The 19,717-nt window shown below is 32.5% G+C and overlaps 1 protein-coding gene across 1 annotated transcript; it reads right to left on the bottom strand.

Moving 5' to 3' along the window:
* Window positions 1-15,829: 15,829 nt before the first annotated feature.
* On the bottom strand, window positions 15,830-16,819 carry LOC141547582 (olfactory receptor 14I1-like). Its single transcript, XM_074275968.1, has one exon. It carries the CDS (start codon window positions 16,817-16,819, stop codon window positions 15,830-15,832), a length of 990 nt encoding a protein of 329 aa, XP_074132069.1.
* Between the last annotated feature and the right edge of the window lie 2,898 nt (window positions 16,820-19,717).

Here is a 19,717-nt window from a genome sequence, read left to right as displayed (position 1 = left end):
GAGTGATCAAGAAATCTGGAATTTGCCGATCTTAGCATAACGTGAAATGTTCTACTAGTGTAGGTTTGAGATAAACATGGGCAAATGTTTTCCAATGTCTTTGCCTTTAAGAGCAAAAGGGAGAAGGACGTGAGAAGTGATGGATCTGTCATAATATGATTGGACAATATTTGCTTCTATATTTCTTTGGCTCATCTGAGTCTTTTGCATCGTATGCACTTTCTGTGATGGCGGAGGTAAAACCCTTTCTATACCCTATATCTGGAGTTTTTCTTGAATGTTTAAGTGAGAATTGTGGACATGAACTAATCTAAAGTTATGTTTTGGATATTGTTCCATAGCAAAATTCTGGTGTGTGAGCATGATCCAAGTAAAGATATTGACCCTTTGAGTTCTTCAAATAAATTTATTTTGTCTGTTTGAATACATTATTTTGGCAGATTTTGTGCCATGGGTTGAAGACATATTTTATTATATACTTGTATACACTGAGACCTCCTTTAAAACTTTAGTATACTTTGATTTTTTTTTTCTTTTTGAAATTTTATTACACAGGTAATACCCTAGAGAAGGAAGGAGAAGTATATTTTATCCCATCTAACAATAATGCAAAATGTCAGTCCATTCAAAATCTTTCAACAAATTTCTAAAAAATAACAACAACAACAACAAACACACACACACACATACACACACACATATGCACACACACAAACACACAAGGGGTTATACATGAGATACTGGACCAGGTATCTATAGATATAAGATAAAAACCAATATTACTAGATGTTCTTATTACAGTAGGTCAGGAACAGAGAGGACCAAATTCAATCAATCTATTAATCAATAAATTGTAATTAGGTACCTACTTTGTGTCAGGAATTATACAAAGCACTTAATTCCTTATGCAATCAACAACAAAAAAGAAGTACAAATACTATACCACAAAGAAGAGAAAGAGCTAATTTACACACACACACAAAAATAATAGTAGTATCTGATTTTAGTCACAATTTGTTATCCCAAGTCTTCTATTAAAATTCTTCTTATATGTACCATTTAGTAGCATTCCTTCCTTCTTCCTCAATGTAAGGAAGAGTGCTATCTAAAAAGGAAAAGGTATAATAGATGTGCCCCAATCTGTCGTGGGCACCATGTTCCCTTTACTTTTTCTTCCTTAGTGACTTCATCCATGCCTATAGTTTTACCTTTCCTCAATTTGAGTCTGTCTCAATTTTGCATGAACTTCTCTCACAAAATGTAATTCTTGAAATGATTTTGTTTGATATTATGAAATAACAATTGTAGTTGTTCCAAGAGAAATATGCTACAATGTAAATGAGAATCAAAGCTGGAGACACATAGAACTAAAAAGGACTTTCCAGGAGATAGGGTTGACATTATTCTTAGGATCATAAGGACTTCTTTCTTCTGGACTGACTTCATTGACAATGTTGTCCACATAGTGTCAAGGCACCTCAAATCTCACTGAAAACTAAGGTTTTATTCAGCACAGTTTGTCTGGCAATACAAAATAATCAATAAATTGTCTATCAAATATCTATCTTTCTGCCTGTCTAATCATCTATGATATCTATATATACAGATACAGGTTTTGTTTCAAGTTACGCTAGTATCTTGAAAAAAAAAAGAATCAATCTGCAGATTGTAGTGGGGTGTGTGTGTGTGTGTGTGTGTGTGTGTGTGTGTGTGTGTGTCCATAGAGCAAGTCAAGAATAGAAGTCCTTTTGAGTAAGTAAATCCCAATTCAAGAAGTCCCAGTTTGTTCAATGAGGTATATATATTTTCACTTTATGGATTGAATGTGACTTTAGGAGAACAATCATATTAAGGGCTGGGCTTTCTGCCATCTTAACTTCCATGTTTGTTTACTTTGAATCAATGAAATCTGTTAACAGACTCATCCAATGAAGTCTGTTACATGACTTGTGACTAGCTCTATTTAGGTCCAACCTACTTGTTGACATGTTCAGAATAGTAAGTATATTCTGAACTCCAGTTCAACCACAAATGGTCTCTATACCTTCAAACAAATTATTTCTCTTGGTAATTGCCTTCAGCTTGAAGAGAATAATCAAAAAGTTCCTCTTAGAGCTCACACTGTTCAATTCCCTGATTGTTTTCTTTCTTGCCATCCAGGAATTGTACAGTTCCAATTTCTTTTCTTTCCCTTACAATCTTAGAATGATTTGTTTTTTTTTTCCTCTTTTAATATTTTATCACAGGTGAGTATTCATGAGGCATTGCACCAGGTATCTATTGAAATAAAGATAAAAAAAAAAATGATCCAAGAAGTCCTGGATCCACAATACAGGTAAAGAAGACTAAATTTAATAATCATTATTATTAATCTCACAGCTTCTGAGACACAGAAGGCACCTAATTAGTATTTAATAATCATTATTATTAATCTCACAGCTTCTGAGACACAGAAGGCACCTAATTAGTATTTATTGATTAATATTAATTAATCAATTATTATTATTTAATAATTAATTAATATTATTAATAATTAATATTAATAATTATAATTAATAATTAATTAATATTGTTAATCAATAAATACTAATTAGGTGCCTTCTGTGTCTCAGAAGCTGTGCTAAGTACTGGATTCCTTAATTTAAAAAAAAAAAGGAGAAAGTAAAAAACAAGAAACACAAATGCTGTACCAAAAAGAAGAGAAAGGGCTAAGGTGCACAAACAAGAAAACAATAACTTACCCATTTCTAGTCATATACTATTATCCCAAGTCTGCTAACTCTTCAAACTCTCTTTGGATGTTCCATTTATTGGCATCCCTTCCTTCTACCTAAACATAAGAAAGAGTGCTATCTAAAAGTGAAGGGGTATAACAGAGGTACTGAAATCTGTTCTCAGCACCATTCTCCCTTTACCTTCTCTTCCTTAGTGAGTTCATGCATACCTGTAATTTGACTTATCATCAATTTGGGGTGACTCTGAATTTCTCATAAATGTTTATCAGATAATGCAATTCTTGATATTATTATTTATCTGACTTTTTCCTTGTTTTATTTCCCCAAAGTTAAATATAAAAATAATTTTGAATATTCAGTTTTAAAATTTTGAGTTACAAATTTTTTCCATTTCTCCCTTCCTAGCAATTCATTATAGTGAATATAGCATATATAGTCATGCAAAACATTTTTATAATAGTCATATTGTAAAAGAAAAAAAAACAGACTAAAAAATGTTCTGGTATGCTTGTGCTCCTCCTCACCCTGGGACTGCCACCCAGGACTGTGATCAGGATCTGAGAATGGGCAAAGCCACAGAGTTCTAACACAGTGCTGGCCAAAAGACCCCTGTGATTCTCCCCTGATCAGTTGTTTCTTTCCTGCTACTGTATGTGGGCTGAAAGCTTTGGAGGAAGTTGGGGCTGCCACTGATCCAGTGACTCCCAATACCAACTCCTGGTTTGATGGGTCTGCTTTAGCATGGTCTATGTACTGTGCTCCACTCTCACTCAGATCCAATAGACCTTTTCTGCTGACTTTTTTACATTGTCTTGGGCTGGAAAATTGTTTCACTCCATCATTTTGAGGCTTCTCCTGCTCCAGAATCTATTTAGAATCATTATTTGGAGGAATTTGGAAGAGAGCGTGGGTGAGACCTTGCCTTTACTCTTGGCAAAAGCTTATTATAGAAGGTGGAATTTGAGTTGAATTTTTAAGGTGTTCAGAAAACACAGAAGCTGAAACTGAGTTGGGAGCACGTTGAAGAAGATATTAGAAAAGCCAGTGAGAGTGTACAGAATCAGATAGGGGGATGTCCTGTCCAGCACCATTTGTTTCATTCAAACTATGCTGGTAACTATTGTCTTATTATATACTCCCATGACTTCTTAGGACAGTCTTGGTTCCTTTTTGTTGTTGTTCTTTTTTGGTGAGGCAATAGGGGTAAAATGACTTGCTTAGGATCACACAGATAGTAAGTGTTAAGTGTCTGGGGTCAAATTTGAACTCCTTGTGACTTCAGGACCAGTGCTCTATCCATTGCCATCTAGTTGCCCCATTATTGTCTTTAAATGAAGTTATATTTCCCATTTCTATTCTATTTCCCAGGTAATTCCCATGCCCCCTAAGTTCTCTCCTTACCTATATTTTCCATATACACTAATTTGCTTTTAAGCTCAGTTGTATCGTCTCTACAGCAAGCCTTTTTTGAATCCTCTCAATAATTGGTGTGCTCTACTTTTTGAAATTATTTTTCCAAAATATTTGACTTGATATGTATAAAACCATAAATATGTCATACCATACCTTTCCATTAAACTATCAACACCTGAAAACTTGAACTGTTCTAATTTTCATTTTCTTTGTATCTCCAAAGCATGATGCTTTGGCTTAAATTATTATGCCGCTTTTAATGCACCCAATCACTAATTCATGGGTTTTTTGGTGTCATTCACAGTGAATCCAGACTTTTCCTCCAAGATAGATTATATAAGTACTCCCTATTTACCCATACCCATCTAGCAGAACACTAATGCCTTTTTAGGCACCTAAAAGCAAGTCATAGATTTCTGCCTAATTTCTCACCTTCAATCCCTGTTCTCATTATCAATGCTTTATTTTTCCAATCCCTTATGATGTCTAGAGTTATGAAATAATCTAAATTGTACTTTCTTTCTGTCATTAGTTCCATATGCTCCTAAAAATATTTTTATACAACATAGTTCTGAAAATCACTCATTTACATATCATGAAAAGACTAAGATAGACTCCTGCCATTGAAGAGATTTTCCAGTTTTATTTCAAACTACTTTGAAAAACATCTTGAATTTTGTGGCAGGAGAAGACTTGTGAGAGTCCCTTGTACAGAAAGGTGGTCAAATTAGCTAATAATTAAATTAATTCCGGCTAGTCAATGAAAGGTAAAATGCTAAAGTTGAACCTTAAATACTTTAGCCATATGATGAAAAGATTGGACTCATCAGAAAGACCCTGTTGTTAGGAAAGATTGAAGGCAAAAGGAAAAAGGGATGACAGAGGATGACATAGATAATGTCATGGAGATAATGAACAAAAATTTAGACAGACTTTGAGTGATAATGGAGAATAGAAGGACCTGATGTGCTATGATCCACGGGGGTCACACATGACTGAATGACTGAACAAAATCCTCCCAAACAAGTGAATGTGTCCTAAATACAGGAAAAAATGAGATGAAAGGAAAAGGTATGTATATGAAAGGGAGTCTTAATTTGCACAAAATCTGAGAAGAGCAATTGAAGTATGATGTTTCTCCAAGTTTTCAGGATTTCAATTTGGGGGGTTAAGAAGATTGCCTCTCTGTGTGCGTGTTATTCATTTTTGTGTCAATACAAGGATCCAGGTGCAGACCTTCTGGATAGTGTGATTTCCAGAATTCCTCACACCTCAGCAGAGTTCATAATGTTTGGCCTGGCCCTGGGAGATGGAATTATTGGCTTTTTGTTATCCTCCAAAATAGAGATACAGAATTACTACTAACAATTTATAAATTTTTACAACTGTCCTCTGATCTTTTTATCTGTGTTTTATTCTATGGTTATAGATAACTAATATAACCCAAGAAATAATGGGAGCTTAAAGGTTTATTTGCAAAATAAGTTTGATAAAACTCACTCAACTATCTAGTCAGTCCAAAGGTACTGAATATCGAGTGAAACAATTTTTTGTATATTATGAACAATTAATCAAATTAGACCAATTAATTAAAAGAAAACAATTAATAAGGTACAACTATGATACAAAATGAAGTAATCTGATGTCTAACTGTAGGAAAAATTAGGAATTTCCAAGTTAGTGGGGAGAGAACAAACAGATATAGTTCCTTAGAATCAGAAAAAGATATATATCACTCCCCCCTCCCAAGGAAACTATATTCAATCAAAGGAACTGATTGACCAGTAAGAGGCCAGTTTTCAATCAAGACCTAGAGGTTGCTTGAGATGCATAATTGTGATTAAACTCCTTGCCTCAGTCTTCAGGTGTGATAGGCTTTCTGATCAATGTAATCCAGTTCTATAGTTTCTAAGGGTCAGAGAGAGGTGGTCTACCTTCTGAACCACACAGGGCCAGGCTCAAATAATAAAATAAAAGTTTTCTCAGGATTACCACCATTTAAAAATATTTTGTCTTGAGATAGAAATTTAATTAGATTGAGTAGAAAGGGAACTGAGTTAACTCCAGAATTGTCACAAGATGGAGTCCAAATTATGTATTCAATTCCCACACCATACATGTCACCATAAAACTTTTTTGACTTTGCAAGGGAACATTATAGATTAGAGTTTGAGCATCTGATTAGGAAGGAGAAATTTTAGCTACAGATATCTCTCTATATCTCTATCTATACACACATATATATGTATTTATGTTTATATGAATGTGAAATCCAACATCAAAATATCTATTCAGATAAAAATGTGTTTATATGATTATATGTAATTTATATATCTACATATTATATATATATATATATACATAATTATACATATATATAAATTTATATGCACCCATATCTATACATATATACAGTATAGCTGTTTAGATTTGTGTGTATATACATATATACGTAGACATGTTTATATAACATCTACCATATGCTAAGTACTGTGCTAAATAATTTTAACAAATATCTTATTTCATACTTACACTAATCCTAGAAGATAGATGCTAACATTATTTACATTTTACAGTTGAAGAAACTGAGGAAATAGAAATAAAATGATTTATCCAGGGTTATCTATTTAGTAACTGTAACTTACTTGAAACTTGAACTCAAGTGCTCCTGACTCTAGGCCGGCAATCTATCCACAACACTACCAAATGCCTCATACATACCAATGCCCCAAAATCTACATTTATATATACTTATAATTATGTGTGTGTATGGGTGTATATATATAAATATATATGTATTTATATATATTTATATGTATATATGTATTTTTATGTATTTATATATATATATGTATTTATAGATATATATACACAGAAATAGTTATAGATATGCATATATATAACCCTATCTATATATAAATATGTGTAAATATATATAATCTCATATTGTAGATATATAACATATATTATTTTAAATATTTACATAGAAATAGCATTTTATATCCCTCTCTATGTTATTTATTTATTTCAGTACAACTAAAATATTTTACTTATGTTTTAAAAAAATCTTGTTTATATCTGACATAAAATTCATACTTCTCAGTATTTGTCACTAAATCTGTCATACTCTTCATTTCATATGGCCCAAAAATATTCCACCCTAAGCCCCAACTGGGGACCCCTATTTTGTTTCTTGCTCATTTCTATACAAAAAGGAAAGCCTCATTCCATTATAAAGCACATCCATATAAATAAAATTGGATAATAGTCAAAATAAATAGAGAGAAGAAAAATAGACAAACACTAAAAATAGACAAACTCCTCGATTAAAGATAAAAAATAGACAAAAAAAAATAGACAAAAGTCCTCCATTAAAGGTGGCACTGATCTCTGATCTGCAGAGATAGCCAGAGGTCCAGCAAGAGAAAGAGGCCTGAAGTCATGATTTCTCAGGAATTGACTGAGGAAGAGATTTCAGAGCTATAACAAAAATAAATCTGTTCTTTCTTTAATCATAATTTGGTGATTTAGAAGATGATTTCCTAGTCAGCAGTGATGCACTCAGGTTGACTATGTCCTCCCTGATTAAATATAATATTTAATTATATTATTAATAATAATTACTTATTATTATATTATATTATTAATAATAATTACTTTCCCTGGTTAAATATAACCAGGTATCCCTCATGACTCTGCTCTTGTAATATTTTGCCTCTACCTGCATTTCTGAACTACAGTGAACAGGATGATTCCTAAAGAACAAATCTGACAATCTTTCTTCAATGTGACTTCAGCTTTCTCTGGATTACATTGCTCACAAGGGCTTCTTTCCTATGTGTCTTACATAGACCTTGTAAATTTTTTTTCTAAAGCATAATCATAGTAATCCTACCCTAGCCAAAATATGGCTACTTATTCCCTATTAAATATTAAATATTTGGTTTCTCTGTTGTAAAGATTAAACTGTTTTCTCTGTCATCAAAAATGCTCATTCAGTTCTACTCCAAGTTAAACTTGTATCTCATTGAATCTTAGTTACTACAAACCCAATTATGTGATTTTTCCCCAATCTTTGCTCTCACTATTATTGATTCTTGTAATTCCTTTCCTTTATAGTTTTTATCACTTATTCTTCAAGGCCAAGTTTAAAAAAGCATGTATTTTCCAAGGCCAAATTCAAATTATCATCTTCTACGAGATTTTCATAATATTGCCCCTCTTGATCAGATAGTATCTCTTTTTTCTCTGACAGAGGTTAGAGGCAAGTTTTAGAGGCAATATTATATAAGGATTTGGAACCTGAAATCATGAGTTCAAATTGCATTTCTGTTATTTATGTGGTCATGAATGAAAAAGTCATTTTGAGTCAAAGAATCAGCTTTCAACTCTGTAAAATGAGACTAATAATAATTAAATTTCTGTTTCCTGGTATTGGGGGGAGGGAAATGTTCTACAAATATGAAGTCAAAGTAAAAGGTTAGTTATTATCCTTCTTGCATTTTTTTATTTTATGCAAGTGCCAGGAACTGTGCTAAGTGCTAGAGATAAAAAAAAAAGAGGCTCACCATAGTCCCTGTCCCCAAAGAGATTACAATCTAAACAGGGAGACAGGAAGCAAATATATATGTATATGTAAATGTATGTATATATACATATATGTATATATGAGAAAGTTATTTATAAATAAGAAGTCATTTATGTGAGTAAAATTATCTACACAATTCATATACATGGCAAACTGTATGAGGAAGCCATCATATCTGGATTATTCTTGTACTTTCGGGGGCCAAAATTACTTGAATCATTTAATGGAAATAAATGACTCTTTTTTCAAGTGCTCCTTGTTCTGGAACCACCTCTAACATGTATTTCCCACTAGCTATATATCAATATATTCATGCTTACACACACATTGTGGGCAGGAAGATAATTTGAAGAGACACACTTTCAAAAGAAGCAGTTGTGGAATAGCTCAACTCTTCCTTGATTTACTCAATTTATCACATGAATCTATCTGCTGGTATATTGTTCTTTGAGACCATGATTTTTTGTGAAGAAAGTGATTTGAATTAAAATATTATGTTAATTTAAGTTCCTTTTAAATTAGGCAAATTGGGAACATAGTGGGTAGAGCTCTGGATTAGGGATTATGAATTTGTGGCCTGGCTGAGATACTTATTAGCTAGGAAGCTTTGGGCGAGGCTTTAATGTTTTTCATCCTCATTTTCAATGCTTTTTATTCTCATTTTCTTCATCTTCAAAAGTAGTAATAATACTATCTACTTTACAAGGTTATCATATACATGAATAAATATGTAAATGTTAACTTCTATTATTAATATTAGTATTGTTCATTCTCTCAGTAACTTATTTACTATAGGCAAAGCACTGAGGTAGAATAGATGGGGGAATAGAAAGTTTTAAAAGCCACTTGGTTTGGAAGCCTGAGGGGCCAGGCCCTGTCACAGATCATCACACTTTCTGACCTTGTTATCTTGCACAGGCCCTGATCTGATGCAATTTCTGGCAATCTATAATCACCAGAAGAGCCTGCTGTTGACAAGAGTACAGTCCTGAGAGCTCCCTCCTCCCTGCAACCCCAGCCTCATTCTCAGGAGGGGTCAATGGGTGTTATGGTCTTCTCACAACTTGTGAAATTAGCCAAATCCCAGGAGATAAGTATATTTGGAAGCATATTTCCAAGCAAGCAAAAGTTCTACTTATTACTAGAGAGCCAGGTGCAGAGCCCCAGGGCAAGGCAAGTTTTCCAAGCAATTCATTCTCTGACTGAAGTCCCAATAATGACAGTGAGAATGAACTTTTAAGTTCTAAGTTTTGAGCCTTAGAAAAATAACGTATTTCTTCCACCCATAAATCTTTGGACCAAAGATATTATTTTGAAATTTAAGAAGGATAAATATAAAAGATCACATTTTAAGTTTTATAACCAGTCATTCTCAAGGACATGAGAGAAAAATTATGGTTATACAGATATATATCAAGAAAAAAAATCAGGAGATTTTATTGAACCACAAGTTAAATATGAGTCACTGGTGTGACACAGTAATGAAAAAACTAATGAGACATTAAATTAGGCTAATGTATATCTTTCAAGAATAGGATATTAGTTCTATTGCAAACTACCCTCTTAAGAAGACCTCTATAGTTCAAAGTTATTTTAAAAAGGACTTTGTCAACATGGAAAGTTTTTAGAAATAGGGTAACCACCTTGAAGAAGGGTTTCAGGCCCAGGCATATCACATGAGAACTTATTGAAAAACTTGGAGCCTTTTAACCTCAAAAAGAGATTTTTGGGGTTCAAGGAGATTTAGGTGGATGTTGTGAGGTATCAGGCATAGACCTATCTCCAAGTCAATTAAATTAAATGATATTAGCAAAAAACCAGGAGCAAGAAGAAAAATTTGTAGGGAATAATTAGAGAAACCAGGTATTTCATGTTACTGATATACAAATTTTATGGCTCAGAGGTGCCATTGAAGAGGAATCTAGTTCTGTCTTTGTGCACAAGTGCAGGCCCATAATTCTCTGGGTAGGACTGGGAGAATCTTTCAGACATGTGTTTTTAGGTCTGAAATATCTCTAGGTCAGGTGGCGAGCATCCAATTTTGTCTGTGCCCACCTTAAGTACCTCATTATTGCTGCTCATTTGTCTCGAAACCCTGTTATCATTGACCAACAGACTATCTGACAGCCAGCAACCATATAAAGTAAATTGAGGTAAGAGGGGTTAATAAAACTCAAGAAAACCTAGATATGATAGACCTCTGGACAAAACTGAATAGAAATAGAAAGGAATACACCTTTTTCTCAGCAGTACATGGCACTTACACAAAAATCGACCATGTATTCAAACATAAAATCCTCACAATCGAATGCAGAAAGACAGAAATAGGAAATGCTTCCTTTTCAGACCACAATGCAGTTAAAATTATATTTAATAAAGGGCCATGGAAAGATAGACTAAAAACAAATTGTAAAATAAATAATCTAATTCAAAACAATGGGTTGATCAAACAAAAAAATCACAGAAACAATCGATAATGTCATCCAAGGGAGTGACAATAATGAGGCAACATACCAAAACCTATGGGATGCAGCCAAAGCAGACCTTAGGGGAAATTTTATTATATCTCTAAATAGTTACATGAATAAAACAGGGAAAGAGGAAATTAATGATTTAGGCATGCAAATTAAAAGGGTAGGGAAAAAAAAAAAAGCTACCGAATTAGAAAATTTGAAAGTCAAAGAATAGATTAATAAGATAGAAACTAAGCAAACTATTGAACTAATAAATAAAACTAAGTGTTGATTTTATGAAAAACCCCAATCAAATAGATAAATCTTTGATTAATTTGTTTAGAAAAAGGAAAGTAAAAAGCCAAATGACCAGCATCAAAAATAAAAAATGTCAACTTACCACCAATTAAAAAGAAATTAAAGCAATAATTAAGAGCTATTTTGCCCAACTATATGGCAGAAAGTCTGACAATTTAACCAAAATGGATGAGTATTTTAAAGAAATATAAATTTCCCAGATTAACAAAAGAGGAAATAAATTACATAAATAGTTCTGTTTAGAAAAAGAAAATGAATAATCTATTAATGAACTCCCTAAGAAAAACTCTTTAGTTATATGTATTCACAAGTAAATTCTTATCAAACACTGAAAGAGCAATTAATTCTAAGAATATGTAAACTATTGTGAAAAATAGATAAATAAGGGGTCCTGCCAAATTCCTTCTGTGACACAAATATGGTACTGATACCTAAACCAGAAAGAGACAAAACAGAGGAGGAAAATTACAGTCCAATCTTCCTAGTGAATATTGATTTAAATAAAACATTAGCAAAGAGATTATGTAAACTTATTAGCAGGATAATATACTATGACTAAGTGTGATTTATACCAGAAATGCAGGACAGGTTATATATGAGGAAAACTGTTACCATAATTGACTATATTAGTAAACAAAACCAACAGCAATTATAAGATAATCTCAATAAATGCAGAAAAAACTTTTGACAAAATATAGCACCTATTACTATTTTTTTAAAAATAGAAAGCAAAGGGATAAAGGAAGCTTTCCTTAAAATAATAAGCAGTACCTATCTAAAACTAATAGCAAGCATTATTTGTAATGGAAAGAAATTCTATGCATTACAAATAAGACTAGGGGTGAAATAAGGATGCTCATTATCACCAATATTATTTAACCTTGTATTACAAATCTTGGTTTTAGCAATAGGAAAAGAAAAAGAAATTAAAGGAATTAGAATAGACAATGAGGAAATAAAACTATCACTTTGCAGATGATATGATGATATAATTAGAGATTCCTAAAAAAAATCATTCAAAAACCTACTAGAAACAATTCACAGATTTATCAAAATTGTACAATTAAAAAAAAAAAACTTCATACAAATCATCAGAATTGCTGTTGATTACTAACAAAGCCCATCAGCAAGAGATAGGAAGAGAAATTCCATTTAAAATAACTGTGGAAAAAGTAAAATATTTGAGGGTCTACCTGCCAAGTCAAATCCAAGAACTATATGAACACAATTCTTCTTACACAAATAAAGTCAGATCTAAGCAACTGGAAAAGTATCAACTGTTCATGGCTAGGCCAAATTAATATAATAAAAATGACAATTCTACTTAAATTGGTCTACTTGTTTAGTGCCATACTAATGAAACTGCCAAAAAAATATTTCATAGAACCAGAAAAAAAAATAATAACAAAATTCATCTGGAAGAACAAAAGGTTAAGAATATCAAGGGAATTAATTAATGGGGAAAAAAAGATGGTGGTTCAGCAGTACCAAATCTAAAACTATATTATAAAGCAACAGTCATCAAAACCATTTGAAACTCACTAATAAATAGAGTGGCAGATTAATGGAATAGAATAGATACCCACAACAAAATAATCAAAGGTTATAGCAATATATTTGATAATCTCCCAAACTCCAAATTCTGGAATAAGAACTCACTATTTGACAAAAATTGCTGGAAAACTGGAAAATAATATGTCAGAAACCCAGCATAGACCTACATCTAACATCCCATACCAAATAAAGTCAAAAATGGGTACATGATTTGGGCATAAAGGATGATACCATAAATGAATTAGGAGAGCAAGGGATAATTTACTATCAGATCTTTAGAGAATAGAGAAATTTATGACCAAAGAAAGACTAGGGAACATTATGAAAGGGAAAATGGACAACTTTGATTACATTAGATTAAAAAGGTTTTACACAATGCAAACCAACAGAAACAAGATTAAAAGGGAAGTACAAAGTTGGGGAAAACATCTTTATACCCAATGTTTCTGTTAAAGTCATTTCCAAAATATGTAAAAAACTGTGTCAATTGTTTAAGAATGCAAGTTACTCTGCAACTGATAAATGGTCAAAGGAGATGAACAAAAAAATTTCAGATGATGAAATTAAAGCCATCTATAGTCATATGAAAAAATCCTCCAAAGCACTATTACCAGAGAAATGCAAATTAAGACAATTCTGAGGTACTATCTCACAACTCTCAGATTGGCTAAGATGACAGGAAAAGATAACGATAAATGTTGGAGGGAATATGGGAAAACTGGCACTAATGCATTGTTGGTGGAGTTATGAAGTGATCCAAACATTATGGACAACAATCTGGAACTATTTCCAAAAGGCTATCAAACTGTGCCTACCCTTTGACCCAGGAGTGCCATTCCTGGATCTGTATCCCATGGAAATCATAAAGGAGGGGAAAAGATCCACATGTGCAATAATGTTTGTAGGAGCTCTTTTTGTGGTAGCAAAGAATTGGAAAATGACTAGATGCCAATTAACTGGGGCATGGCTGAACAAGTTGTGGTATATAAAGGTAATGGAATAAAATTTTTCTATAAAAAATAATAATGAAAAAACTGGTTTTAGAAAGCTCTGGAAAGGTTTACATGTACTGATACTGAGCTAAACAAGCAGAACCAGAAATACACTATACACAATAATAGCAAGAATGTGCAATGATCAATTATGAACGACTTGGTTTTTCATAGTGTTTCAATGATCCAAAGCAATCCCAATAAACTTTGGGTGGAAAATGTCATCTGCATCCAGAAAAAGAACTATGGAGACCGAATGTAAATCAACATGTGTTATGTTCACTTCTCTTTTGTTTTATTTTATCTGTTTTATCTTTTCCATGGTTTTCATTTTTGTTCTAATTTTTCTCTCCCAACATGATTCATAAAACAATGTGCCTTAAAAATAAATAAATTCTGTTGCTTTGTCCATTCTCAGATCCTAATCACAGTCCTGGATGGCAGTCCCAGGGGAGGAAAAAAAAAAAGAACATTGATTCAGGAGAGACAATTTTAAAATTATTGGCCTATATTTCTTTTACAATATGACTATTATAAAAATGTTTTACATGACATATGTACATACATACATATATATATATATATATATATATATATATATATATATATATAAGATCACAAGGCTCTTTTTACTAGCACTGAAGTAAGAAGTCTGTTGCTTTGTCCATTCTCAGATCCTAATCACAGTCCTGGATGGCAGTCCCAGGGTGAGGAGGAGCACTAGCATACCAGAACATTTTTTGGTCTATGTTTCTTTTACAATATGACTATTATAAAAATGTTTTACATGACATACATACTTACATATATATATATATATATATCATTTTAAAGTTGAAGACAATCGGCAAGAGAAATAATTTGTTAGAAGGCATAAAGATCACTTGTGGTTATATTAGACTCAAGAACATACTATTTTGAGCATGTCAACAAGTAGGTTGAACCTAAATAGAGCTAGTCACTGGTTCATGTAACATTTCATTAGATGTCTGGTAACAGATTTCATTGACTTAAACTAAAGAAATATGGGAGCCAAGATGTCAGGGAGAAACCAGGAAGTTGACAACTCTTCCCTCAAAAACAACATTAAATCAAGCTTACTAAAGAGTATTCAATACAGAATTTATTAAATGGAGAGATTTACTGGGACCAATGGATCCATGGTTGGTCCCAGAGCTGAAGGAGAATCCAGCCCTGAATATTGGATACAGGATTTTTTATAGGTTATTACTGATATTCTAATGTCTAAAATGGATAAAGACTTTTATCCCATTAAACATTAAGAGGGAATAAATATAGCCTATAGTCTAAAATATAAGACCTTTATTCTATCAAACATTAAGAGAGAATGGTTATAACCTGAGGCAGAGAAACTGAATAGGACAATTAGGGAAACTGGGTCAGGACATTAAAAGAAAACTGTGGCACAACAATTCTTGGAAGAGAATTCTTCTATTATAATTCAGGATTATTCAATGAAATTTGTTGTCCATGAGAAAACTCAGTCTTCCTTTAACTTGTTTATTGATTTCAATTCTTTGTATCAGATCCATGGCAAAATAATTTATTAAATGCACATAAATTTATAGGGTTCCTCAAAATGTACATAATTAAAAATATGTTAAATAAACAATTTCTTTGTTGAAATAAAACAATTGTCCAAGCTGAATATTTTGGTGATTTATTTTTTTTATTTATAGATGAAACAAGAAATTAATTTCATTTTAGACTAATTATCTTGTTATCTTGGACATGAAATCTCATTTATACATTCCCTTACTTTTTAATTGTTTCAAAGATGGACATTTCCTTCTTGGGAAAAAAAAAAGTTTTGATAATTCTACCCAGTGCAACCTTGATTTTCATGTTCCTCAGACTATAAATAATAGGATTCATAAATGGAGGCAATATTGTGTAAGTCATTGAAATCAGAAGATTCTGGACTGGGGAAGTGTCTGATAAGGGACCCAAGACAGTGACCATGCCAGCCAGAACAAATAAAAGGAAGATAATCAGTTGAGGTGAACAGGTAGACAAGGCTTTGAGGCGTCCTTCCACAGAGGGCATTTTAAATACAGCAGAGAAGATATAAGTATAGGATATAACTAAAAAAACAAAGCAGAATAAAACTACAGTGGAACTGGTGGCAAGAAGTATATACTCACTATCACGAACCTCAGAAGATGAGACCTTCAAGACATGAGGGATGTCACAAAAAAACTGGTGGATCACATTGGATCCTGAGAAAGGCAGACGGAACATGTTCCCTGTGTGTAGAGCTGAGTAGATGAACGAACAAACCCATGAACCAATTGCCACCCAAAGACAGCGGAATGGTGTCATGGTGACTCCATAGTGTAAGGGGTGGCAAATGGCCACAAAGCGGTCATAGGACATTGCCACAAGCAAAGTAAGTTCTGTTGCAGCAAAGAATATATAGAAGAAAACTTGAGCAGCACAGCCCAGGAGAGAAATGGATTGATTGCCTGTTAGGGAATTCACAATGAATTTGGGAAGAGTGACTGAGATGCAGCCAAGATCTGACAGGGATAAGTTACTTAGGAAAAAATACATTGGAGAGTGAAGATGTGGATCAGTAACAATGGCAGTGATAGTGAGAAGATTCCCCATCACGGCTGCAATGTATATGAGCAAGAAAAGAATGGCGTGCAGCACCTGCAGCTCTCGGATGCTGGAAAACTCCATAAGGAAGAATTCCATGATGATGGTACAATTGCTCGTGTCTTCTGGACTCCTGTAATTCATCTTGTAATAACATGAGTAGGGGATACCAGATTCTAGAAGGAGAGAATAGAAGTACTTTATTATATAGAAGAGCCATGATTCTTACTCACCATGATAGAGAAGCAATCAGGACATTTTTTTAAAGCCCTTAATATGAACATCCTCCAGCAATCACATTCAATCCCTCAAGTGAAAATGTATTTCTCACTGAACAAACTGGGCCTTCTTGAGTTGATTTATTTAATAGGATCTCTATTGACATGCCCTATATATACACCTATCCATCCCACTACATTCCCTAGATTAATTCCCTTTTGTAAGATGACCAACATATCCTAATGCAAAATAGGTATGCATATATACAGATAGATTATAGATGCTAAATAGACAATTTATTGGAAAAAGTTGCATTGCTAGATACTGTGATTTGACTAAAACTTAAGTTTTATTATTTCACACACATATATATTTTCATTTTCTTGGTTGTCAAAGCTCTGAATTTGCTTTAAAGACTCCAATTTCCAGTAGATACACAGTCTTGCTACCTCAAATCTATGTTCCTCCACTTGACTTCATTAATTTAATTAGTCAATTTTGATATATTCATTCATCTACTTAACACTAATCCCTATACACAAACACATACTCAGATATATGGCTAAGTAGTATTTTTCTTATCTCACCTTAAAAACATGAATTATTTAGCTTATTTTTTCCCCTCTATTTTTGGAATATGTAAATTTTGATAAGTTATATAAACACAAATAGTAATCAAAAAGCAAAAATAAGCATTGGGAGGAACAAGAATATCTAATTTTCTCTTGTTATTTTTATTGGAAATCATTATTTCATATTATACATGCATTCTCTAATACTAATACTAATACTAATAATGAGGTCTATGATTTTATCAAAGTAGGAAGGTACTAAGAGAGTAAAGCTTTCCTGCAACTTCAGTGTTATTAATAAATAATAGTCTTAATGGTCTTAGGCACTGCAAAGTTAAGTGATTTAGGAAAGGTACAGCAGTTTCTGTCACAGTCTGCCTTTGAATTTATTTCTACAAAGACATTTCTCTAACTAGCTTCTTGTTACCTAACAGTGATATTGATTATATTACTTATAATAATTATTTTATTGGCATAGAACCTATTCATAGAAAGACTTCTCAAAACACTTTATCCAAAGAAATTCATTTCACTTATCCATAACCTTCAGAAAGGGAAAGAGTGGATCTTATCCCACTTTGATGAAATTTTGGAAATTTCTCACAATCTGTATATCTAACCTGAACTAGTTAGTGTCTATTTATGTAGGATGGAAAAATAATAGCTAATATTTACTTGAATATTTTGCAAAATAATTTACAAAGATCATGTTCACAGTTCAAACAAACTCTCTAAGATCTTGTGGATATTATATTATGGATCAGAAATTGAAGCTCAGAGAGATTAAATTAAATATACTCAGTTACACAGATTCTAGATCTTAAAGAAAGAATTCAAGTGCAGTTTTTCTAAATTCAAATCTACCACAACATAATGACTGGCTAATAGGTAATTCAGTATGCAGAGAACAATCCATACTTCTAACATCCACTTAATTAACTAAACAAATTGACAATTTAGATATGGAATATCAAATAAAATAATATTTGAGTGAAAAGTCATAGCATTTCTCTTTTCCAAAGTTTGTTTTTATTGCTTTTTTCCCCCAAATCAAGGACAAAGATTCCATCTGTTCTCACCGTATTGGTTCTGTTCTCATTTGAAGCTTCAGAGAGCAAAAGGAACTGAAACTATATCATTTGAGGCTACTAGATTTCCTGAAATATTTGATCAACCTTACGTGAGTGGAAATATAATGTCCAAAATCCTTTAGAGAAATATTTTCTGAAGTTCCCAGGGGATCCAAAGTTATATTCTCAGACTTTTTAACCACAGATTCTCTGCTCTTTCCCTTGAGTATAATTAGTTGAGATAGAGGTCCTTTTACTAATAACATGGAGAAAGAAGTTCTCCTTTTAATGTTATATGGTCCATTAGGACTTCTGTAGTCAATGAGGATTTTCCATTCAATCTAGTCCAAAAGGCAAGTCCATTTAAATTGTTTTCTTTTAAATGTACTTCAAAGGAAATTGATTTTCATGGGAAAAAATATTGTGTATGTCGATAGTCACATCAATCTGTCTATCTATAATCTATATATGCATGTTTTATATGCCTATATACCTACTACATATATATATATATACACATATATAAATGTATCATTATATAAGGCATATACATAAATTCACATGTATTTTTATATATACACACATATATCAGCATATGCGTTGGTGTGTATATACTTTGAATAAGCTTTTTTTTCATATTCTTTCCCAAACTTAATAGAATGACTACTACATGAAAGCAGTAACCATGTTTCTGACTTAACGAGATCCCATTGAAATTAACTTCCAGTTCTTATCCCTAACTTATTCTCATTCTAATCTGTCCTTCACTCAGCTATCATCTTGCTCTTACTAAGGCACAGATCTGATCATATTATTCCCTATTTAATAAACTTGACAAAATGATCCCTCGAATATACCCTTTTCATATAGCCAAAAAAGTATGGTAGATTCCCTTCACTGCTCCCAAATTTCTAATTTCATTTTGCTAGTACTTGCATGTATTTATGCACATATGCACATGCACACACACATGTGTTTGTGTATGTGTGTGTGCATATGTGTGTGCATACACACACATACATATACTTTGATCAAAATCCTACCTACTATCATTTCTTTAATAACACATATAGATATGAATGAAATGATATGAAGTATTTGTCCCCCCCCCAAAAAAATCCATTTTTGTCTATATAAAATAAATATATTATGTATGTATACAGTTATTTATACATATTTAT

Source organism: Sminthopsis crassicaudata, chromosome 6, assembly GCF_048593235.1.
Source record: "Sminthopsis crassicaudata isolate SCR6 chromosome 6, ASM4859323v1, whole genome shotgun sequence".
NCBI lineage: Eukaryota > Metazoa > Chordata > Mammalia > Dasyuromorphia > Dasyuridae > Sminthopsis > Sminthopsis crassicaudata.
This window is presented reverse-complemented; position numbering and strand designations above follow the sequence as displayed.